The sequence below is a fragment of the Medicago sativa genome, chromosome 4, assembly GCF_051527215.1.
Source record: "Medicago sativa cultivar Bolivia chromosome 4, Bolivia_mono, whole genome shotgun sequence".
NCBI classification, from domain to species: domain Eukaryota; kingdom Viridiplantae; phylum Streptophyta; class Magnoliopsida; order Fabales; family Fabaceae; genus Medicago; species Medicago sativa.
The window spans coordinates 36,752,984-36,778,458 of NC_140752.1; the positions used below are offsets into that span (position 1 = coordinate 36,752,984).

Here is a 25,475-nt window from a genome sequence, read left to right on the forward strand (position 1 = left end):
TTTGGTTGGTGTACATTGGGTATTCAGAAGTTGTAGTTTGGTGTACATTGGTTGGTGTTCAGAATACCCAATGTACACCAACCAAAACTACAACTACCCACCAACACCAACAAACCTACTATCTCACTTCTCTCCGGCTTCGATCAACTCCAATGAACAATTTCTGGATATGGGATGGCCAACACGGGAACACGATGTGTCGTTGTCGTTGGGTTATGGTAGTCAAATACAACCAAGTGCAGATAACAATGACGAAGACCAACATGACTCTCAAGTAAATCGCGGAAGAAATCGTCGAAGACGAGGGTGTGGGACAGGAGGGCATTTATAATAATTGTTGACTTTCTTGTATGGTAATTTTATTTGTTATATAATTTTTATTAGTTTATTAAAATTAAATTAATTTTAATTTATTATTATTAATATTGCTACAAGTTACACGTGTGTCCATGCATGTTATGGAAAATTTTTTTTGTCCTTATTATACCTCTCAACTCCAAGTTGAGAGGTATTTAAAAATTAAAAAAAAAAACACACAAAATGCCTCGCCATTTCCAGTTGCGTGGTGGGCGCTGCAGCTTTTAGGTACCTCGCAACTGGCAGTTGCGTGGTACTGAAAAGTAGGGCATTTTTGCATTTTTTCGAAAAAGTAGGGTATTTTTGTATTTTTGGGAATAAAGTAGGGCAGAAAAATTTTTTTTTCACATGTTGGATCCCATTCTTGGATGGGGAATGCCTCAAATTCCATGGATTGGCCAACTTTCTTCTCTGCTTTTGTAAAGCATTTGCAATTAAAAAAATATTTTTTTATATGTTCAAAAACTGTCCTTTCTGCAATGTCACTGCACATAATTGATGAAGTTACAACGGCAAGCTTTGATTCAAGCAAAATTTATGGGTTTCCTAACAAGATACTAAACACACTGCAAAATCTGTCTCAGCTTTCATCAAATATGATGAAGATATGACTCTACCTTGAAGAGGATTATGAACATGAATGAAATTTAGTGTGTTTGTTTTGGCGGTGAATTTAATGTTGCCATGCATTTAGAAGCTTGTATTTCTAACTTCACAAAATCGTGGTAAAAATGGAAAACTGGGACGACAGAATGTTAGTTTAGATGCTGAACCAAACAATGGCTAATTGTTGATATTAATTGCTTTACTACCTATCCAAAAGTACAATAATCAAAGAATGTGAATAAATCAATTGATAACTAAGAATAAACACCTTTGACTTGTATAAATACTCCCTTGTTGGTGACTTGTATAAAAATACTCCCTTGTTGGAGACCACAATAACCATTATGACAGGCACACAGGGATCCATAACTTTGGCCTCACTCTTGATTTTTGTTGTGATCACTCCGCTGTATGTTTACACTAAAGAATCAAACTCCCCTTTCTATGACGTAAAGGTGAAATAAAACAATGTTGTCAATTGTAGGATCACAGAAAAGAGAACTTGGTCAAATTTCGTTGCACAAGAAGCTACAGCGTCGCTATAGCCGCTATTTGACAACATGTACAGAACAAAAACAATTGGTTCAAATTCTGCTACACTGCAGCAGAACAGAACTGCTAGACTTCTATTTAAAAACACTGGAAAAAAAACATAGAAATATCAGATAAATTGTGTAATATATGAAGATGTGCGTGGAAGAAGTTTAGCAGTAACATTGCTGTCTTCAAGCAAATGGAAATCTGAGAATTTGATAAAATCTTCATATCATGTAACGGGAGATATTTCCAAAGTAGCAGAAATATTTTGATAAACAAATCACCAGAAGCCATAAAGAACAATTGTAATAAATATATACATAAGTAAGGTGATGAATTACCTGAGCTGTTGTTGTCAAAACCTGTAAAAAATTGATTATTCAAGCTTGTTTAAGAAAATAAATATATATAAAATAGGTATTTGCTTTTATTTTTACCAATAATCTCTACAGGAGCATACACCATCTTTAAATCTGTGAAATCGCGCCCGATCCCTCACAATAATCTCCCTATTATAAATACTTGATATAATTTTTATAAAAGCATGACAATCCACACATATTCTAAGGTTCTTTATAACTTGAATTGGTGTTCCATCAACTGTACTAATTAAACCATAAGCCACAGCCAACTTCTCACTATGATAATTTAAAGCATTCTCCTTGTCCTCGTCGCCTATATCATGCAACACAAGATTAGTTTCAGCTATATATCCATATTCTTTAATCCTAAACTTGATCTCATCCAGCTTTGCGTATATCTCTTTGGAATTCGGATGACTCTGATCACAATTTATAAACTTGTGTATCCTACCATCTACTTCCGTGTAACTAAATCCAGGCACCTTTCTAACGTCATTATCTACCATAGCCTCCCTCACTTTTCCTACATCCTTCCACCTCTGTTGTGCTGCATAAACGTTCGACAGCAAGACAAAATCCCCAGAACTGTTAGATCCCATCTCCACCAGCTTCCTTGACGCCATCTCGGCCATTTCCACATTACCATAAGTTTTGCAAGCCCCAAGCAAACTCTGCCAAAGAACCACATCAGGAAACATAGGCATGGAGTTTATAATTTCATAAGCCTCTTTGAGCCTCCCCGCTCGACCCAACAAATCAACCATACTCCCATAATGCTTAACATTAAGTTTCACCCCAGACACCTTCATCAAATCAAACAATCTAACACCTTCATCCACCAACCCAGCATGGTTGCACGCACACAACGCACCAAGATACGACACTGCATCCGGACATGTTCCATCTAAACTCATTCGATCCAAAAGATCAAGCGCTTTATATCCATCACCATTCATTGCAAAAGCCATGATCATAGTATTCCAAGTAATAAGACTTTTCCTACAACTCATACTTTCAAAGACTGAATAAGCTTTATCAACAAACCCACATTTAGCAAACATATCGATAACAGCATTACAAACAATCACATTCCTATCCAACTTCTCATCCACAATATACCCATAAACAATTTCTCCCTGTTTCAAAGCACCCAACTGAGAACAAGCCGAAAGCGCGCCAAGAACAGTCACATCATTCGGCCTCCATCCCTCTTCCTTCATCCTATTAAACAAAGCTATAGCTTCATCAGGTCGACTCCCTTGCGCCAACCCATAAATCATCGCATTCCAAGAAGCAATATCTCGTTTATCCATTTCATCAAACACCTTCTGTGCAAAATCAATAAACCCAGTTTTCGCATAAACATCTAACAAAGTAGTGAGTAACAAAACATCAGCATCAAACCCAAAACGCAGAACCTGAGAATGCAACTGGGTCGCTTCAGGAAAAGCTAAAGCACGAGCACAACCCTTAAGAGCAAACGAGCATGTCAAAGCATCTACCCTTTGAACGCAGCGTAACATGTCACGGTACCATGAAATGGACTGTGTTGGTTCGGAGCTTTGAGCGAGACCTCGAAGAATGGCGTTGAAGTCGTTTGTGGTGGGGTTTTGGATTTGCCGGAAAATGTTTCCGGCGAGGGAGAGGTTGCCGGAGGGAGAGACAGAGAAGAGCTCGAGGAGCTTGGTGCGGGAAGGGTGGAATTGGAATTTTCCGGTGGTTATGAGATGGGCTTGAAGTTGCTTCATTTGAATGAAAGAGATGCATTTTTTAAACAATGAATATATGTTAATGTGAGTAGTCATTCTATGATATAAAGGGGAAGAACATTACATAGTTTGTGCAAATATACAATGCAGAAACATATAATAGTGAATGAGAAGAGAGGGTTGAGAACAACAATGGTGACTAAGTTTTTTATTCAATCAACCAAATTACAACATGAGTAAGGAATGAGAAACTCTTCTACGTGGACAATTCCAAATGAAAAACATTTAACACACATCAAATGAAAAAAATAAAAAAAAAATAAAAAAAATAAAAAGATAATAAAATTAAGGGTTAAATATGTTTTTGGTCCCTATAAATATACCAACTTTTCGTTTTAGTCCCTCTAAAATTTTCCTTCAACTTTTAGTCCCTATAAAATTTTCAATCTTTACTTTTGGTCCCTCGTTTAAAGTAAACTCATATGTAGAATTCATATTTTTAAATAAATTTTTTCAGAAAAATTTATAATATTATAAGGATCTCTCCAAAAAAAAATTAGAATTTTTTACCAAAACATGAATTAAATATGAATTTTTATATTTTTGGCGGTAAAAAATTCATATTTCTGCACAATTTTTTTTGGGAGTGATTTTTACAATATTCCATAAATTTCTGCACAATTTCATTAAAAAATACAAAAATTTACTTAAAAATAGGGACTAAAAGTAAAGATTGAAAATTTTATAGGGACTAAAAGTTGAAGGAAAATTTTAGAGGGACTAAAACGAAAAGTTAGTATATTTATAGGGACCAAAAACATATTTAACCCTAAAATTAAATGATTTATTTGATTAAATTATTATTATTTTTTGGGTTAATTATGTTTCTAGTCCCTATAAAATAGCGACCTTGTAAGTTTAGTCCTTACTTAATTTTAATAGCATTTTTAGTCCCTACAAAAAAAAATTTACTTATAATTTTAGTCCCTGCTAAAACAAAGTTTGATTAATTATCCTTAAACTCTTAAATTTTTGAACGATTTTTTTGAGACAAGATTAGAACACTATGAAAGGTTCGTTTACTAAAATTTAGAATTTTCAGACATGAAATGAATTAAATATGAATTTTTTAAAACGACAAAAGTTAAAGATAAAAAGTAATAAAATCTGGATGTAGAAATCAAATTTTGCGATAATTTTTTGCATTTTTTGCGGAGGAACTTTTAGTAATGTTCTAAACATGTCTGCAAAAAATTGTTCAAAAATTTAAGAGTTTAAGCATAAATTAAACAAATTTGAATTGAGTAGGGACTAATACTCAAGGCAAAAAAACAAAATTAGGGACTAAAAATGCTATTAAAATTAAGTAAGGACTAAACTTACAAGGTCGCTATTTTATAGGGACTAGAAACATAATTAACCCTTATTTTTTTTAACAAATCAAAATGGAATATATTGCTCAAACGGAAAAGTGATTCACCCCGCACAAGGTGTGCTAAAGCGATGAATCACCCAAAATCTGTTACAAACCAAGACACCTATGAAAAGGTTGCCACCACCAAAAAACAAAAAAATTACAAGAATAATTACATAACACCCATACAACAAAGTGGTTGTCTCCACCAATCATAAAAACCAAAGGCAATAGGTACAAAATGCGAAGACAACCATAAGTAGGAGTTCATCTTCACCTTTTCAAGAATACTATGAGGATTGATTACCGCATTTTTGAAGATACAGTTGTTTCTATCCTTCCATATTGCCCAAATATGCGCAAGCCAAATAATTTTTAAGTAAGAATGAACCGCTCGCGACATGCCCGTTATATGAATAAACTGAAAATAGTGATTCTTAGTTGCTCTTGGAAACACGAAAGAGATGCCAAGCCATTGACAGACTAAAAACCAAACTTTCCCAAATAAATCACAACCAATAAAAAGATGATCCGTTGTTTCAACGACGCCACACCCTCCAACACATAAATTATCGTTAGCTTGAAGGATATGCCTTCTCGCCATATCTAGCTTTCAAAACTTTATACCACAACCCCCCCTTATCAGTCAGCATCCTCCAACACCACTTCCCCAATAGAGAAATATTAAAAGCTCCCACCCTCCTAACCCCCAAACCTCCATCCTCCTTTGGAGTACAAATAGACTCCCAATCAATCCAGGCTATTTTCCTATTATTCTCACCACCCCCCCAAAAGAAATTTTTAAAAATAGATTCGAGAGAAGAAATTATACCTGCAGGGGCTTTGAAAAAGGAAAGAAAGTAAACCGGAAGAGAGGACAGGACAGCCTTCAGAAGAATCAGACGACCACCAAAGGAAAGGAACTTGTTATTCCACGATGACAGGCGAGAGACAATGCGATCGATAAGAGGTTTCCAAAAAGACAATCTAGAAGGATCACCACCAATAGGAAGTCCCAAATACACAAAAGGAATGGCCCCCCGACGACAACTCATGACCGAAGCGGCCTCTGACAACCAGGAGTCCGAAATGTTCACACCTGTCAGCATACTCTTGTGAAAATTCACCTTCAACCCCGACACCTCCTCAAACAACAGTAACACTGCCCGCATGGTACGAACGTTTAGCCAACTCTTTTCACCAATAATCAACGTATCATCCCCAAACTGAAGATGTGTCAGACGAACAACATCCCCCGTCCCAACTCCATAACCATTAAACAGATGTTCCTCCACCACGGCAGACATCAACACATTAAACCCTTCAGCCGCCAACAAAAAAAGAAAAGGTGAGAGAGGATCACCCTGGCGAAGACCCCTCTCAATGGGAAATTCATCAGTTGGACATCTGTTAACTACGACCGAAGCAGTCGCCGTTCCCACACATTCACCTATCCATTTACGCCAAATTGTTGGAAAATTCATCTTAGCCATCACCGAATCAAGGTACTGTAAATCCACTGAGTCATATGCCTTTTCAAAATCAACCTTAAATAATAATAACTCCTTATTCAAACGTCTTGCCTCATCTACCGCTTCATTAGCAATTAAAATACCGTCCAGAATTTGTTTCCCTTTAACAAAAGCAGATTGAGAGTCTGAAACAACACTGCTGATAACTTGGCGCAACCTATTAGCAAGAACCTTTGCAAGAACCTTATACATACAACCCACTAAAGAAATTGGCCGAAAATCATTAAGTCTCTGCGGACTAGTCACCTTTGGAATTAAAGCAATAAATGTAGAATTTACACCTTTCGTCAATTTCCCGTTACGATGAAACTCCACCAAAAATCTCATAAAATCTTCCTTTAATATTTCCCAAAATTCTTTTATGAAACCAAAAGTGATACCATCTGGTCCCGGACTTTTAAAACTATCGCAATCCCAAATGGCTTGCTTGACCTCCGCTTGCGAAAAAGGTTTCGTTAGAGATCCCGCTTCAGCTCCAGATAACTTTCGAAACTCTAACCCACCTACACCTGGCCGAGATGCACCCACCGCCTTAAAATGAGACGAAAAATGATTAAAGACAGCATTACGAACATTATTAACACCTTCAACCATAGACCCCTCAACCGACACCATATTAATGGCATTATGACGCCGTCGATCAGACATAAATCCATGAAAGAATTTTGAATTGGCGTCTCCATCCCGTAACCAGTTCATCCTAGATTTCTGCCAATTAATACTATTTTGAACTCGTGCCATAGAATGTAAACTCGCTGATAATTCATGAAGCTCCATCATTTCATCCTCACAAAGCGCTGACACCTCCGCCTTAGCATCCAAAGTAGAAATATGGTTCTTCACCGCCACAATTTTTCTCTCCAAACTTTGAGAGTGTTGCTGATGCCATTCCTTCAAACTAAATTTCATCATTTTCAACTTCTCTTTCAACACAAAACCGCCCCATCCATTACACTGAAAAGAACCCCATTTTTCACGGACAAAGTCACTGTAACCAGGAAAATCAGACTAACATTTGAGCATCCGTAATGGCCGAGGTCCCCACTTAACATCTTCTGAACACAACATCAAAGGCACATGGTCGGAAAGACCCCGTTGGTAAGCAACTTGAGTAGAATTCGGCCATTTCTCACACCATTTGGCAGACAGCAAGAAACGGTCCAGACGGCTCATAGTAACCCCATCACCTCTATACCAAGTGAAGAGACGTCCACAGATAGGCAAATCAATCAACAAACTGACAACAATAAAATCATTAAACAAATCCGCCTCCGCTTGTCTGAAAACCAAACCCCTACCTTTACGTTCATCTTCACTGCGCACGGAATTAAAATCCCCGCACACACTGACACATACATCATTACTAGCAAGAACCTTTAAGCTCAACCGCTCCCATAAATTTCTTTTTGCCACCACGTAATGACATATGGGAATTGGAATGAACCCCAATGTTAATTAGTACTATCTACATGATCAAAACTTCCTAGTAGGATTGTTTAAGTTTTAAATCTCTCTCTGAGAACATTAAGATATGTGGAAACACTTACTGGACATAGTTTGGACAATTGATCCAATAGCCAAGAGAAAGCAAACCATATCTGAGAGAACAAAATAGAGACTGCTTCTTTATTTCGGTGTTTGATTCCCCAAGCCAAGAAGAGTGTCATGACAACCAAATTTATAAGACTGTAAGAAAGTAACAAGAACAATAATGGAATTCTCAGATGAAATATAGAATTGATGTAGGAACATTACTTTTCAAATTCATTACTAATATAAGTGATATTATTAAACCTACTTGGGTTGGTCTGATAGTATTGGCTTAGAACTTCAGAGTCTGTTACTTTTCAAGGTCCCAGGTTCGATTAGTGATATTATTATAGGAAAACTTAATAGTAAAAGTTGTGAAGATGACATTGTTTTCACATAATTAACCAAAAAAAGACCATAACACACACTTACACATTATAAACAAAATGATGGGGCAAGCCAGTAACTATAATAGGTGTCCTACATATTTTACATTTGTGGACGGTTTCAAGGCCCGACGAGCCAGGGCAGCCGCCCGGGCTCTGACCCAAATTTTTGGCAATTTCTTTTGTAAATCCCTCTGGATTTCTTATATAAACCCCTAAAAATTAGGCAATTTCTTTAAATTGTTTTATTATTTGCTTGCAATTTTTTATGTAAACCCCTATTAATGTGTTGCAAATTTTTTTTACCTAGACTTTATAATAATTCTGACTCCGACACTGTTTACATTCTTTTATGTGTTGTGATGCCCAACCAAGGAATAGGGACAAATCAGTATTGCCAATACCCAAAAATAACCACAATCATCAATCTATAAAAATTCAATTCAAACATATTTTCTATTTTGTGCATGGTATGTATACTAGTAAAAATGGCCAGTTAGAACATTGGAAAATGGCATTGTTTAATAGTTTCATTTTTAAAGAATGAAAAACAATGCTCTTAGGTTTAATTACAACTAAATATTTTTTGTCATCATAACACATTATTTAAGAGTGAAGACTTTTACCGTACAATCTCAAAATAGCGGCAGGTATCTTCAGTTTGCCTGTAAGTGGCATCCATTGCTTACTCCAAATCATATATAAGAACCAAAACCGAATAAAATAACCTGCAATTTAGAAATTTGGAAAATATGAAATTTATATGTATCAAATAACTAGTATTAAAGTAAAGCTCAACCTTAATACATATTGTGTAACGTTCATGAATATTTTGTTTACGAAGATTGGTTTTGCTATCCAAAAAGCTTAGCAGGGCAGCTTGTAATTCGTTTGCTTTCCATTCATGTGTAATTTCCATATGTATATATTTGATTGTTTGATAAATAGCTATGGCGCTAGAGAACAAAAGGCTGAAACATATTATATTTATTTGGGAAATGCTAACTAATGACCTAAGGGCACTTGTTAAGAAGATTAATATAGAAATTATGCATTGAAAATTGTAAAAAGTGGGATGTTTAACTTTATGAAAGTCAAAAAAATTGTTATTTTTAATGAAAATTTTCTTTTTTGACATCCTTAACCATTGCCCTTAGGGCACTGGTTAGCAAAACCCTATTTATTTAAAGGTAATAATGTTATTTACTATATTATTTTCGGTCACATTGCAAGTCGGTAACGTTCTTTCGATATGGGGGAGTGAGAGAATGAGGTTTGGTGTTGGGAATTTCGTTGGAGAAGAAATTTGTTTGAGTGAGAACGAGACTTACTTTTAAATTTGTTGGGTTTGATTCATCGAATTCGTTTGGGACAATTTTTGCATAGGTGGTGTTGTTCTCTTAACGATTGGAGGCGTTTTCTCGGTTAGTTCATGATATCTATTTCTTTGCAAAGAGCCGAATCCAACTTCTTCTTGGGAGGGGGTTAAGGGGATGTGGATAAAAGTTGCAAGAAAGTTTCGCTCCGACCAAAGTGATTGCTTTCTTTAGCCAATTGCTCTTGGGGTCGCTTACAAACTTGGAGCATGATTTTGTGTATGTGTGGAGCATGGAGCATCTATAGTCAGAAGATCGTCTTTTTGCAAAATGTCTTTTTACCGATTCGATTTCGTATGAAATCTTTAATTAGTTCGGGTTTCGACGGTTCTTCTAGGAGATTGTTTGTTTTGCTTCAAAGATTTAATTTTGTTCTCCATTGCGAAAAGAGTGGGGATGAAAGGTCTCTTGCTTGTTTGTCATTCGATTTTATGGTCGATTTAGAAAGCTAGGAACAATTGTATTTTTGCCTCAATGTCAGCTTTGGTTGGAGAGGTGGTGGACTTGATCAAATGCTTGTAGTCGTGGGCTCTTGGCTAAAAACAGGATGCTCACTTGTTTTTGTTGCAAGGGTGATTCGCCGGCGACAATTGATACACAAAAAGCAAAAAAGACTATATACTAATACAAAGATGAGGAATGCTAGCAACACTCTCTTTTGAACAATCTCTCTAACACTCACTCTCTTATTGGTTTAAATCATTGTGAGTCTACACATTGAAAATTGAACTCACACAAAGTGGTGGGACATACATTGATTCCATCCAATAAAAGAGTGAGTGCTAGAGAGAGTGTTGAAAAGTGAGTGTTGTTAGCATTACTCTACAAAGATTACCGAAGGTCAAAGAGCAAGATAATCACTTATTCATCCAAAGCAAACTTAACAAACAATATTAATAGACACATTTCCTCTAAAAAAAAAAAGATTAATAGACACATATAGTAGAGACAGTACATACCTATTTCACTGATTTTCTTCTTCTCTTTTTCTCTCTTATTCTTACCAATACTCTTCTATAAAAAAAATTATCACAGATAAGGGTAGAGTTGAAAAAAAATTTAAGGAAGAATTGAAAATATTTGTTATTTGTTTTACAATTTTATCTTAATAAAAATAAATAAATACCTACATCATTGCTATCTAGGGTAAATAAAAAAGATTGTACAAATCTTTAAAACTTGCCTTAAATATATTTTATTATATTTAAAAAAACATTCAAATCAAATTATCGATTAAAATGATTTAAATCAATCCAAATAAAATCTTGTTTTTATTTTTTTACATTTAGAAAAAAATGTAAAAATTGTTTTTATATTCTCCTAAAATTTAAAAATGTAAAAATTGTTTTTATATTCTCCTAAAATTCAAATAATATGCCCCACATATTACTTTAATTATTTTAAAAAAAAATCAAGGATGTGATTATATACAGAATCAGGTGTACAACATCCAGTAATGCATATACCTTTATTTCTTCCTTTCTCTTGATCTCACTCTTTTTCATTTGATTTTTATCTTAAAAATATATATTTTTTATCAAGGAAGAAAAGGACATTAGAAAAGAGGAGAAAGGGTGAAATTAAAAAAAAATTGTTTTGTTTTTACAAATTTTTCGTAATAAAAAAGTATCTGCATTACTACCAATTATTGTAAATAAAAAAAAACAAATTATTACATTTTTTAAAACTTGCCTTAAATATTTTTATATTATATTTAAAAAATATTCAAATCAAATCTATCCTTAATTAAGAAGATTTAAATCAATTCGGAAGACTTTGGTGCCATTAATGGCACCGTGCCATTAAATCTGGGCCATTAATGGCACCAAGATAGATGTGTTGTGTGGCTCAGATGCAATGACAATGTGTTTGTGTGGCCCATATTTAATGGCACGGTGCCATGGCACCAAAGTGCTACCCCCGTTTCCTCCCTCTGCTAGGGTTCGCGATTTCTGTCTGGTTTTCTGCGATCACGTTCAAACAAAAGAAACAAACCGCACAGCACTCTGCTAGGGTTCTTTGGAGAGCATGGAGTTTAGTGGAGTTCAACCGCCTAAGCCACCTGATGACAATAACAGGACTCACTACTAAAAAAAAGTCATTTTCAAACGGAATTTCAGACGGTTTTGGGACGGAATTTACGGAAACTTCCCACGGATTTCGGACGAAAATCCGTTTTCGGACGGAATTCAGACGGATAGGGCGCTGTCCGAAACAACCGCGTCGCAAATTGTATTTTCGTCCCAAATTCCGTCCGAAATATATTTCAGACGGATTTCGGACGGTTTTCACACAAACACGTTGGACTAAACTTCAAACGGATTTGGGACGGAATTTAATTAAATTTCCTACGAATTTCGGACGGATTTAATTTAAATTTTCCAACGAATTTCGGACGGATTTAATTTGCTTTACAAAATTTCCATGCTTTTCGGACGTGGTTATAATTTTTTTTTATTTTACAGAATTGCCACAATTTATATTCAATAATACATACTAAATCAAATAAAAATAAATAGTAACTCAAGAGTAAACAAATGGCCATTGCCTGTTCTAACACAATAACATGACTAAATTGTTCATTAGTCAGTGCTCAACAATAAAAGTAACACAATCAATTGCACTAGCAGGGATAGGGGAAGTGATTTTGGTCTCAAACTATTACACATAATTGTTTTTCCCACCTCTAGCGTTTCAGTATTAAGTGTGTCAACACCAAGACAGGTTAAATCAGATCCATCCTGCAACACCAGCAGCATGTTTCAGTTACCAAATGCATCGAAACATTAAAAACATTCGTCAAATTTTTCTGAGATGTCAAAGCACTTTATGCCATCAATATTAGGATTGTTGATAACTACCTTCAATAGAGCGCGCTCAATCTCTTTTCCTGTCATATCAGCAGCGTGAACGATTCTGTTATGTGAATGACCTCCCTCCCTCGCTAGATGCAAGTTAATCATCCCCATAATCAAATGATGCGCCCATAGCAATCAATTCTCTGACTCGGTCTGGTCCTTCAGTACAAACAACCTGAAAAAGATACAATCAATTTTCTTGATATTCCAACACATCCAAAAAAAAAAAGTTTTGAACAGTTTTCAGCTAATGAAGCAGGGACTTGAACAGACACTAGACACGACACAAATTAAAAAAATAACTCAACACTGCTAATATAAAAAAAACATAGGACACTAACACCACTACATATATATTTTTATTTCGGCATACTTGTCTGCTAATATAAAAAAAATATGTTTTGTATTGACTCACTAGTGCAGAAAACACTTTTTAAATCGGGTGAATATGACTTTTTAAATCGGGTGAACATCCGATTTATAGGTGGCCGATTTAAAAAGTGGATTTGATTTTAAGTCAGCCCCCTTTACCCGACTTAAAATCGTTTAATTTAAATCGGTTGAACCGATCTAAAATCTTTTAATTTACATCGGATGAACCCATTTAAAAAAGGTTAACAAGAGTCAAAAATCTGATAGTTTAAATCGGTTCACCCCATTTAAAATCTATCTGTTTTAATTTTTTTTTTAAAATACAATTATGGTACTGAATTTAATATAGTAATAAAAAATTTCATGAACATAGCCACTAATATGAAATATCATATAATCAAATTTCATATCAAACAAATCCAAAGTTACAATATATAAAACCAAACAAAAGCTAAACATTGTTTCAAAGCATAGTTACTGACATAGAGGTTCTAGTAAAAGAAAGACCTAAACTATCCCTATACAAGATTTGGGGAAGAAAGGAAGGAGGTGAAGACCACCAATGAGAAGAGTGCATGGCATGACCTTGGCCATTCTTAGCCAAATACATTCAATATAAAGATACTAAAACATGCTATCCAATTTGAAGCCTTGACATACTCGACATAAAATTGAATGTTTCATTCTCCTTAATCATTGTTTCTGCAGTGTATCGGATCGTACTTTTTTGTACTTTCTACAATCTCATAGTAGAAATTCAATGCGATGTTCACCTATGTTTCATCAACAAGCTCTCCTGCATGTTTCCGATTAATCTAGATACCAATAAATGGAGATAAAAAATTAATATCAAGGAAATATTAAATGAAATGATTGAATATTATGGATTGATGAATACGACAACATTTTGAAGACGACTAAATGACTAGCCTCTTTTGTTTTTAGTCAAGTAGTCCAATGGCCAAAATTTTAGTCCAATGGAGAATCTTGGATTAACTATCTCTTGGTTTGTTAAGTCAATCCAAACAAACCCATCAATAATTCTAATGAACATATAAACAAATTGGCTATAAATAACAGAGAAATTGAAAGCAGAAAATACCATAGCTAATATTGCATCCATTACTTGTCAATTCAATTCATTGTATACCTGAGATAAATAAAATGAAGTAGACCAAGAGTTAAACAAGGGGAAAAAGAGGAAAACAAAGTACAATTAGAAGAAAGGACAAAAGTTGTAATGTAACAGTTAATAGTGTAAGCTCATCACTAACCAAGTAATAGAAGGATAAACAGCTAGTCTCAATTTATTTCAGTCAAATGAACTTTCTACTATAAATTCATGTCCTATGTATAAAACCAGCATCTCATAACCGAAACTAAATATAAGGGAAAACCCAGACTTACTTCTGATTCAAAAGTTAAAGCATCTCCCTGTTAAGTAAACAGCTCCTTTGTTCTGCAAGTTATCAAGATAATCCAGGGTCTCTAGTCCCTCTATCCGAACTTCATTGAAATCATGCAAATAAACTAGTTAGGCGCGCTATCTAAATTATCTTTCGTCTATCTTTTACTATTAAATTATCTTTCATCTAGTCAACCCTCCTTTTGGAGGATAAAAGTCCAAATATACATATTTCCATAAATAAATCCATACCTAATTACCTAATATATAACCAATTGTAGAATTAGCTATGACATGGAAAGAGCAATTATGATTGACATGTCACACTCACAAGTATAAGAATTTGTGGATTAGAAACTAACCTGCTTGATTTCAATAAGAATTTGTGCACTGGAAACTAACCTGCTTGATTTCAGGAGGAGCGGGGACTTCAGGATCCAAATCTTCCCTTTCCTCGAAATCATTGCCAAGAGTTTCATCATCATCAGTGAAAACCTCTTCATGCTCCCAATCATCACCTGTAACAGATATACAAGTACAACTATACTTACAGAAAGAATAAATACAAACTCTGTGATCTGAAAGTTTTCAATTTATATCAAGTTAACTCTCTCTCTCTCTCTCTCTCTCTCTCTCTCTCTCTCTATATATATATATATATATATAGAGAGAGAGAGAGAGAGAGAGAGAGAATCAACGTTATAGTCAGGCTAATTAGTTGTGCTACAAAATCAGCACATTGTACTTAGATGCCATAACTCACACGGGTTATCCTTATCCAAGCTCTACTCAAGTCTTGCGAGCTTATCAGTCTCTTACTTACTAATTAACAGATTTTTGTGTTAGACAACTTTTAAACAATATGTTCTCAGATTATCCTATTAGCAGATTTATAATGTATATGGTAAAAAAATTGTTCACTACATGAAACTAACCAAAAGTAAATTGGTAACCTTCAACATGGATTCATAAAATATAAAACAAACAAGGCAAGATACTCACCCTTTTCAACATCATAATCATCATCATCAAGGTCCCCTCCCCTTGGACCTTCATCATCGTCATCATCATAGCCACTTTTTTTATTCAGTCCATGTCTACTCTTCCTATCTACTTCCTCGTCTTCATCTTCCTCTCCTTTATCAGAGGAAGGACCTTCATCATCATCACCAGTTTTTTTACGGCTTCTCTTGCTTTCCTTGTCATCTAACTTCCCATGTTCACCAAATGCAGCAGGACCATTATTTGCTACTTTCATCATCCATCTTTGATATCCATCAGCAGTCTTTTTCCTATTATTCATCTTCTCTTCTGCTTCCTCCAAAGTTAATTGCTTATATTGCGTAACTTTGTTAAAGTTGTACCTAAAAAACAGCAAGGGGAACTTTGTATCATCCTACTGTCATTGAGTAGTAATAAACACAGATAAGAAAATAAAGAGCAAAGTTCTTTCCACGAACACAATCCTTAACAAGCATACCAGGATCCAACATGAATGGCAATATATATCACTTGGCTTGGCACATTCCATAGGAACATTGCCAGGTTGGTCCATGTGTGTCTTTTACTACCAACAACAACAATAATTGTTGATTTTCTATAGATAACAACATACAGATAATAACAGGGAGACCAATGTTTCAAATGTAAAGGTGGACCATGATTTCTTTTATCATATTTTCTTTTATCAAATTGGTATATTTTAGTTGATTAATTTATAAATTGTTTGGATAAATATATATAAGTTAAGTTAGTATTTCACCGTGATTATGGGTTGTAAAAATTTCCCACACTATGCCCCATTGCAGAAAGGTGTTCCTAACCTTTCTTTTTAAATTCCCGCTCACCAGAATGATTGCGAAGATATTTTTTAAATCAATTTTACAAATCATAATACCTATAACAATTAAAATTACAATTCAACACAAAGTTGATAATTACACTTAAAATTTACCAATGTAAATTTATCCAACGAGATTTGTTATTCCGACGCGGTGGCCGGTGGTGGCACCACCGCGCCGGAGTTTCAAACTCTTATTTTCTTCAAAGTTTTTCACGGATCTACATCTCCTTCACTTTCTAAACTCATTTCTTCAAACAAAAACACGAAAATATGCACATCACAACCTAGATCTATGAAACAAAATCAAACAAAAATTACCTCTGTTCTTCCACGAAAACGGCTCTATTTTTTTCCTCTTCTTCGGATTCGAGCTGCTTCCGACAGCTTGTGTTTGTTGTTGTTGAACTCCGATCTCGTCTGAAAGCGATTTCTTCTTCTTCTTCTTCCTTCGCGAATTCGGTTACCTTTGCTGTTTGGTTCGGTTCATTCTTCTATCATGCTCGATCCAAACTCAGCTTTGTGCTTCTGACTTGGGTTTGATATGAACGGATTGATTTAAGCTTGAATAAATCGACTGTGTTGATGATGTTGTTGAAATCAGACTTGGTGAAGGTTGAATCGGTTTTGTTATGTTGAAGCTTGAATCGGTTCTGTTAGGATTCGAAAATGAACAAACGGTTGCAGTTGTGTTTATGTGAGTTGTTTCAAGAGACAGGGAGGGGGTTCTCCGATGGGGTTTTCATAGAGAGAGTTCACGTTGAGAGAGGGATGGCAATAAGGGTTTCGAGAAAGCGAGAGAAAGAGAGAGGGATGGTGTTCGAATGAGAACGGTGGGAGGGATGGGGTTTGATTGAGAACGGTTTGGGGTTTGGAGAGTTTCACGAGTGAAGGGGAGAAAAGGGAAAAGGGAAAGTGAAAAGGGAAAAGGGAAAAGTGGGAGGGATAATGAAAAGTAGGAGTAGCGCTTTACATTGGTTTGAACTTTGAATTTTGACAAATAGTTTTTAAATGGGGCCAAACAATTTAATATCATTAGAAGTAAAAATTTTCCTTACACCCAGCTTTTTAAGTCATGTGGATAGCAACCCATTTAAAATCCTTGATTTAGTAAGTGTTTTTTGTACTAGTGACTCCACTAGTTTAATTTCCTATTGCTATTTCAGTGTCAGGTGTCCGTAGTCTATTCCGTCCCCAAACTTCTTTCCTAAGCAACTTGATTGTCAAGAGAAAAATCATAAACATTGAAACACATACATAAGCATTGTGTACAGCAGGAAGTTAAAATCTAAGGAAGTGTGCATATGTTAACAGCTAAGACAAACCGCTATGAATGCAACAAAATAAAACGCCTACATAATGTCAACTATCGAGTCATTTCTTCAGTTTAAGAAGAAATTTGGACATACAAATATACCCAATTAGGGGACTAATTGTAACCATCACAGTGACTATAGACAGAAAAGGAGCGTAGAATATAATACACCACAATACCAAGAAAATAAAATAAAAAGAAGTAATTTTATTTATTTTAAACAATTACAAGTTAGACCATTACAAGTTAGACCATCTACTAAAGCATTCAAGAAAAAAGAAACAAACTAACTGTTGTTCACATACCACATAAGTCATTCACTTTCTTCGCCATATCTTTTATCTCCTCCACTTTTTTTATGCTTGTGGAATAAGGTCCCAAACCCTACATAAAGTAAAACAAAATCACAGATCCAAAAAAAGTTATCAAGCTAACAACTAAGAAACCTAGCAGTGAATCAACAAATGAGTAAATCATCTCCAAAAATATCACTTGCTTTCTATATTACAGAGCAAATAGACTCCAAAATCACATCATGAACCCTAAATGCATAGTTACACAAACTAGTAGCACCTCACCTCAGTAATTCTTGGTGAAAGATATTGATTGGGTACACTCAACTTTTGTCAAACCATATAAAAGTTTAAACTTTACCTAACATCATGACACAATCTATGCATCTACATCATACTAACATGATATATTAACAATTTTTTTTTGAAACAACATATATATTAAGCAAGGCTAGCACAAGGAGTACTATCCCGCGAAGGAGGAAAAAGAATACAAGAAAGAGGGTCTTAACAATGACAACACCTCTCCACCTAACAACCAGTCAACAAAAAACCCCCTATAAGCCAAAATCAACAACAAAAACAGGAACAAAAAAACTGATAACACACCAACAGCAGCAGCTGCCACTGAACCGCAAAACACATCAGGAACCATGCTACACCAGCTGCTTGCAACACTCCACCCTTTCTGCTAACCACAGCAAACCACTCGCACAGCAAAACAAAACACACAGGCCAAACTGATCAGCAAGACCAAACAGTAGGCTAGCAGCAAGAAAGAGAAAACTAGCGCAGAAACAAACAAGAACCAGCAACCAAAATGCAAACCTCGGACAAACAGGCAGTGCAGCATACTACCGAATCAACCGCCAAGACAGTAACGGGGATTCCAACACCATTCGTAGAACAAACATGTCGCAATTTTCAATCTCGCCAAACTCCAATTCCACGATAATACCTTAACTTGATCCACCATTAGTTCACAGCTACTACAAGCACCAATTTATACAAACCCAATCAAAATCTGAAAAGAGGGTCAATTAAAAGGAAACTAATTTCTTTCTTTTGAGTATACCTTCAACGTTATAGAATTTTAAAACCCACAAAAAAAGCAGATTTTTAACTAACCCTAGATCCATAATCATCAAATTTTTCAATGAACACTAAAGGGGTTAAAGCATAGTTGGAATTCAATGTTATAAAGCATACAATAGAGTAAACGCTAGTGAAACATTAAGCGATTGTTACAAAAAACGAGATCGGTGAAGCTAAAACAGAGAAAATGGAAATTAGGGTTTTAGAGAGAGACAGAGAGAGAGGATTACGTAGGTTTTGAGGAGAGCGATATCATCCTCATCAAGGGGGCGAGTTCTTCTCTTCCTTGAGCTCATCTTCATTGTGAATCGTCCATTCACAATGACTCGATTCTATGTCCAAACATCACACGATGCGGTCTGTGGGGGAGCTGTTTGAGAATAAGTAGATCTCTGCGAATTTGGTGAAGAAAAGTAGAGAAATTGATTGAAAAGCTTTGAAAGTAGCTGCTGATTGAAGAGATCTGAAACTGGTTTTTGAAAAGAATTTTTTGTAAAATTGATTTTAGGGTTAAGAAAGAAATTGGAGAGAGAGGGAAAATTTTATAACACAGGCGGGATATGAAAACAATTTCCCAATTAAAAATAAAATAAAAACCATCAAATATTGGCCGTCCGAAATCTGTCTCAATATTTCCTACGGTTTTGGGACAAATTTGTTTTTTTAACGAAATTCGTGCGAAATCTGTGCGAAAGTATCTTGTTTGAACAGGTCTAAAAAGATTCACACGATTTTGGGACGGATTTGGGACGAAAATTCCGCTCCTTAAAAACCGTCCCAAATCTGTCCGAAAAGTTAAGACGAAAACTTATCCGTCCGAAATTTCCGTCCGAAAACACTGTTTTTTTAGTAGTGACTGTTTCCTTTCGTGACAAACTCACCGGAGGGAAAAACCCTCATTCAAGAATGGAGAAGATGAACCTTATTGAAAAGAATCTCTTTAAGATTAAGTTGGAGGGTGGAGATCGCTTGAAGCCTAAGTGCTTTCTAGATGAAAGCATCATAGAGGAGTTACGACGGCCTATGCAGCAAGCGATTATAGTAAAATTGTTAGGGAAAAAAATTGGTTACTTTGTGATGATGGACAAATTGCAGACAATATGGAAACCTTCAGGAGGTATGGAGATAATAGATATTGGCAATGGTTTCTTCATGGTGAAATTTGATGTGAAGGAAGATTTGGAAAAGGCTATGGGTGGAAGTCCTTGGATGATCTTTGACCACTATCTTGCGATCCATCCATGGACACCTGACTTCGATCCCTTTGAAGTAAGTATTGATAGGACTTGTGTTTGGATCTGTTTACCTGGACTAGGCATGGAGTACTATGATGAAAACGTGCTTATGGCTTTGGGTGCAGCAATAGGTCGTCCAATTAAGGTTGACATCCGTACGATTGAAGCGGCCCGAGGAAAGTTTGCAAGCATATGTGTTGAGATTGATTTGAACCTTCCTGTGGTTGGGAAAATTTGGTTTAGACACAAATGGTTTCATGTTGAATATGAGGGATTGCACTTGCTTTGCAATAGGTGTGGATTTTATGGTCATGTCTCACGTAATTGCCTACATAAAACACAAGGTAATGTTGAAACGGTGGCAACACCACTAGAATCTGAAACGACGGTACAAAAGCATGATCACAATGAAAACTTGAATCCTACTGGTAGTGTAACTCCAAGCGCTATTGGTGGAGATACTCTAGGAAACAATATTAGTCAAGGTGAGGGAATGTCACAGGAAAATTATGGAGAGTGGTTGGTAGTTTCTAAACCAAAAAAGAAGGCTAGTTCCAAGCCTAATCTAGGAAAAGCTATTAATGCTAATCACGTGACTGGATCTGATCCAAAGAGTAATTATACTATGCAAAATAAATATTAAATATTAAATCTTAATGAGGAGACCGAAAGGGATAAAGTGAGGGCTAAATTTGTTATGGGTGCAAGTTCCATAACTCATGACAAAAATAATAGGAGAAGCATGGATAGGAAGAAAAGGCCACGACAAGATGTTATTTCAAAGAACACACAGGATGCACCTGTCTCTACGCGCACAATCTCTGTTGGACCAAATAGTAAAAACTATCCAGGACAATTTCTTCTTGTGCAGGACCGCCAAACTAAGTCGGGGAAGGTGATCCCAATAGCTAAACAGGATGCTCGAAGCCAAAACACGTCCAAAGTTTACGAGCTTCCCCATGGCATCAAAACTACCATGCCAGCTGTTGCAATTGGCCCAAACATGCTCCAATTTTGGAAGATGCCGAGCCACCAGATCCTAACAATCCATTTAAGGAAGACAATACATGAATATACTTCATGATGGAGATGGGAGAGAAACAAATGGTGATGATGATGTCTGTGATGAAATGGTGGCTGAAGCATAACTATCTTGATGGGTATGTATATCTCTTTCTCTTATCAATGTTTATGATGATGAGTTTCAAAGATTTTTCTGTCCTATCTTGGAATGTAATAGGTTTTGTAAATCGCAAAGGTCATACTCATATGCATGAGATTTTGAGCCGCTTTAAACCGGATTTTATTTTTCTTAGCGAGACTCATACTCGCTTTGAGAAATCAAAGAGCTTCTGGGATAGAGAAGGTTATGAAAATGTTGAAATTGTTGAAGCAGAAGGCCAAGCGGGAGGTTTGTGGCCCTGAGGAATCTCACTACTCCTTTCTCTTTCTCTGTGGTGGAATGTTTTTCTCAATGTATTACAATTAAGGTGACTCGAAACACTGCATCATGGGTTTTTTCTGGTGTTTATGCTAGTCCCACTATTTCAATTAGAGAACGACTTTGGAACTATCTTCGCGAACTACGTGCTCGTGTGTCCCTTCCTTGGATGCTGCTCGGGGATTTTAATGATATTTTGCTACCTTCAGAACAACGTGGGGGAATCTTTTCTCATGCGAGAACTTCTAAATTTGCTCAGGTAATGTCAGACTGTGATCTCCTTGACTTGGAATTTTTGGAAGTCAGTTTACTTGGCAGGCTAATTGTAGAGGAGGCCGATTAGTCTCAAGAAGGTTAGATAGGGGTATTAGTTACATGAATTGGAGACTTCAATTTCCTGAGGCGACTATAGAACATCTAGTCTGCCGTCAATCTGATCACAACCCTATTTTATTACGTTGTTGTAATGTTGTTTCAACTAGAGAGGGCAGGCCATTTCGTTTTCAAGCAGCTTGGTGTACCCATGAGGATTATCCCACCATTGTTAAGAATGCATGGAAGAAGGATCAAGGTAATATTTCAACTGCTCTTAGGAATGTGAAGGATGAATCCTTGGTTTTTAATAAGGAAACTTTTGGAAACATCTTTCAAAAGAAAAGGGAATATGAGGCTAGACTTCGTGGAATACAACGTTCTTTGGAACACGTGGACTCGGCTTCCCTTCTTATTTTGCAACGTAAAATTCTTCAAGAATATGAGAATATTTTATTTCAAGAAGAGACATTTTGGTACCAGAAGTCGAGAGAGAAGTGGGTTCGTCTTGGGAGTCGAAATATTTCCTTCTTTCATGCTTAAGCAATTATCCGCAGAAAGAGAAACAAAGTCCACAGTCTTAACCTTCCCTCTGGTGAGTGGTGTACTGATACTGACATCCTCAGACAAGAAGCCCTTTATTTTTTCAAAAGTCTTTTTTGTACAACAGACGTCTTGATTCGGCCTCTGAGGACGATGAGTTCCACTCCTCTCAATTGCAATCAAAAAAGAATGCTTACGACCGCCATCACCAAACATGAGGTACCATGCTCTCATGGGTATGAAGTCTTACAAAGCTCCGGGTCCAGATGGTTTCCAACCTATTTTCTTCAAGATGTTTTGGGAGGATATTGGAGATGACATTTGGGCATTCGTGAGGAAGGCTTTTGATCAAGGATATATGGATCCTCAAGTAACGGAATCTCTTATGGTTTTGATCCCTAAAGTTGACAACCCTCGTACTTTTAAAGAGTTTAGACCTATCAGTTTGTGTAATGTAACGTGTAAGTTAGTTTCCGAAGTGCTTGTGAATCGCTTGAGACCCATGCTTAACGATATTGTGGGTCCTTTGCAGAGTTGCTTCATCCCGGGAAGAGGAACAATAGATAATGTTGTTATTCTGCAGGAATTTATTTATCACATGCAAAAATCCAAAAGAAAAAAGGGGGACGTGATTTATAAACTTGATCTGGAGAAAGCCTATGATAGAGTTGACTGGAATTTTCTTCGGGATACTTTGTACTACTTTGACTTTCCTCCAATTATTGTTTCTCTTATTATGAGTAGCATATCTGCAACCTCAGTTTCTCTTCTTTGGAATGGAAATAGAACAGAGCCATTTCAACCTCTATGTGGCCTCCGCCAAGGAGACCCGCTCTCCCCCTATCTATTTGTTCTTTGCATGGAAAGATTGGGCGACATGATTACTCAAGCAGTTCAAGAGGGAAATTGGCAACCTTTACATCTTACCAAGGATGGTCCCAAGATCTCTCATCTTTTCTTTGCAGATGACGTTCTGTTGTTCGCAAAAGCTAAACCATCACAAGCTCACTTTATTGCCAACCTTTTGAAAAAATTTTGCTCGTTTTCGGGTCTTAAAATTAGTCTGGAAAAATCAAGAGCATTTGCTTCAAAAGGTGTGTGTCGAAGTACTAAGGAGTCTCTAGAGTCCATTACTGAAGTCAAGTTTACAGACAGATTAGAGAAATACTTAGGATTCAAACTTCGTTATGGACGAACCAAGAAGGATGACTTTCTTGAAACTTTTGATAGAGTGGCAACTAAGTTGGCTTCTTGGAAAGGAAGACTTCTAAACAAACCAGGAAGAGTCACCATGGTTAATGCAGTTATTACTTATCTTCGCTCTTACAACATGCAAATCTAGTGGTTTCCGCAATATTTTTGTGATACGTTGGATAGAACAGCGAGGAACTTTATTTGGAGAGGTTCGAATAATAAAGGTATGCACATGGTTAGTTGGAAGAAGATGGCTCAACCTAGGAAAATGGGTGGACTAGGAATTCGTACCACACATTTTCAAAATGTGGCACTTCTTGGTAAGCTTGTTTGGAGCTTATTGCAGTCAGAAGATAAATTATGGGTTTCTTTGTTGACTGATAAATATTTGAAAGAAGGAGCTTTGTTTTTGAATAAAGCAACTAATGGGTCGCCAACTTGGCAAACAATTTTGAAAGCGCTGCATATCTTGAAGGATGGTTTCACTTTTAAAATAGGAGATGTGAACACAAATATTTGGTTCCGACCTTGGATTTTGAAGCAACCTTTATGTGAAGTGGTCCAGGATATTGCTCCAACTGATATTTGCCTGAAGATCAGAGACATGTGGGATGATGAGGTTTGTAATGTTGCAAAATTACATACTTTGTTGCCTCCTAATATTACTATATCCATCCAAGAGATAATTCCGTGTTTTGTTGATTCCTTGGAAGATAGTTGGGTTTGGAGTGCTAATCTGAATGGTCAATATACGGCAAAAAGTGGTTATACTTGGCTTCTATCTACATCATAATGAAATTTCTCAAGGATCTTGGTCGTGGATTTGGAAGTTACAGCTCTCAGCCAGTGTGCAATTTTTCTTATGGCAAGCATGCCACAAGTCTCTCCCAACTAGAAGTATCTTGTGTCATCGAAAAGTCCTTTTAACGCCTACTTGCCCTTTTTGCAATAAAGATGAAACTATTGCTCACTGTCTAATGTTATGTCCGTGGTCAGTTGAAATATGGATTGATTGTGGGTTTAAGGATGTTCAAGCAATATGTCAAAAGGTTGGTCTAGACAATACTTCAAAGATCCTCGCAACCTTAGTGGATGAAGTTGGTATCTTAGCTCCATTGATAAGTTGGTATCTTTATGTTTGAGGGAACAACTCCTGTGAAGTACCAGATCATAACATCTATCTTTACTCAACTACAGGTTTCCAAGTAGGCATTTGGAAATCCAACCTCCCACTCCCATAGAACAACTCGTGAGGTGTGTTGGAATAAAGGGGATGAGGATGCCATGATTCTCAACGTAGATGGAAGTGCTCTTACTAATCCAGGGAAGGCAGGGTTCGGTGGCTTGGTGCGTAACCATGATGGAACATTTCAATTTGGTTTCTATGGGAGTGTATGTTTGTCCAATATTCTCCATGCTGAAATACAAGCGCTTTTAGTGGGTATCAAACTATGTTGGCAGGCTGGATTTCGGAAAGTAATGTGTTTCTCAGATTCCTTGCATGTCGTTCAACTTGTCAAAAAGGGAACATCTCAGTTTCATCATTATGCTAATGAACTAGAGATTATTAGAGATTTCATGAAGAAAGATTGGACAATATCTCTTCATCACACCTTTCGCGAAGGGAATGCTTGTGCAGACGCGCTAGCAAAGTTGGGAGCTACTAACGTAGATCCTGTAATTGTGCTTCAAGAACCTCCTTCTAGTTTATCGTTAGCTTTGCTAGCTGATGCTCGTGGGGTGTCCTTTGTAAGGACGTAATT

The 25,475-nt window shown here is 36.3% G+C and overlaps 3 protein-coding genes across 5 annotated transcripts; 1 reads left to right on the plus strand and 2 right to left on the minus strand.

Annotated features, from left to right (window-relative positions):
• Positions 1-1,907: 1,907 nt before the first annotated feature.
• LOC146929115 (Tetratricopeptide repeat (TPR)-like superfamily protein) lies at positions 1,908-4,020 on the minus strand. Its single transcript, XM_085701182.1, has one exon. It carries the CDS (start codon positions 3,665-3,667, stop codon positions 1,934-1,936), a length of 1,734 nt encoding a protein of 577 aa, XP_085557308.1. The 5' UTR covers positions 3,668-4,020; the 3' UTR covers positions 1,908-1,933.
• Positions 4,021-13,398: 9,378 nt separating this feature from the next.
• On the minus strand, positions 13,399-17,271 carry LOC146929116 (transcription initiation factor IIF subunit alpha-like). 3 transcript variants are annotated; one of them, XM_085701193.1, is made up of 6 exons: positions 16,606-17,271; positions 15,447-15,840; positions 14,847-14,962; positions 14,447-14,550; positions 14,142-14,189; positions 13,399-13,854 (listed from the first exon to the last, which is right to left on the minus strand). In XM_085701193.1, the coding sequence occupies exons 2-4, from the start codon at positions 15,745-15,747 to the stop codon at positions 14,548-14,550; spliced, it is 420 nt and encodes a 139-aa protein (XP_085557319.1). In that variant the 5' UTR covers positions 15,748-15,840; positions 16,606-17,271; the 3' UTR covers positions 13,399-13,854; positions 14,142-14,189; positions 14,447-14,547. The 3 variants fall into 3 exon arrangements, with proteins under 3 accessions (XP_085557319.1, XP_085557318.1, XP_085557320.1); XM_085701192.1 differs by having other exon boundaries at positions 15,447-15,843; XM_085701194.1 differs by having other exon boundaries at positions 13,399-13,597; positions 14,140-14,189; positions 15,447-15,843.
• Positions 17,272-19,893: 2,622 nt separating this feature from the next.
• On the plus strand, positions 19,894-22,518 carry LOC146929117 (uncharacterized). Its single transcript, XM_085707219.1, has 4 exons — positions 19,894-20,836; positions 21,463-21,633; positions 21,780-21,922; positions 21,982-22,518. The coding sequence occupies exons 1-4, from the start codon at positions 19,894-19,896 to the stop codon at positions 22,516-22,518; spliced, it is 1,794 nt and encodes a 597-aa protein (XP_085563345.1).
• Positions 22,519-25,475: the final 2,957 nt, after the last annotated feature.

Bases quoted from the DNA above. Each gene is read 5' to 3' on its own strand.
- LOC146929115 (XM_085701182.1), bottom strand. From the start codon at position 3,667: ATGACTACTCACATTAACATATATTCATTGTTTAAAAAATGCATCTCT.
- LOC146929116 (XM_085701193.1), bottom strand. From the start codon at position 15,747: ATGAATAATAGGAAAAAGACTGCTGATGGATATCAAAGATGGATGATG. The intron at 14,963-15,446 runs GTGAGTATCTTG...TATCTGTTACAG, and splicing joins TGATTATGATGTTGAAAAGG to GTGATGATTGGGAGCATGAA.
- LOC146929117 (XM_085707219.1), top strand. From the start codon at position 19,894: ATGGAGAAGATGAACCTTATTGAAAAGAATCTCTTTAAGATTAAGTTG. The intron at 20,837-21,462 runs GTAATTATACTA...GGAATGTAATAG, and splicing joins GACTGGATCTGATCCAAAGA to GTTTTGTAAATCGCAAAGGT. The intron at 21,923-21,981 runs GTAATGTCAGAC...TTTACTTGGCAG, and splicing joins GAACTTCTAAATTTGCTCAG to GCTAATTGTAGAGGAGGCCG.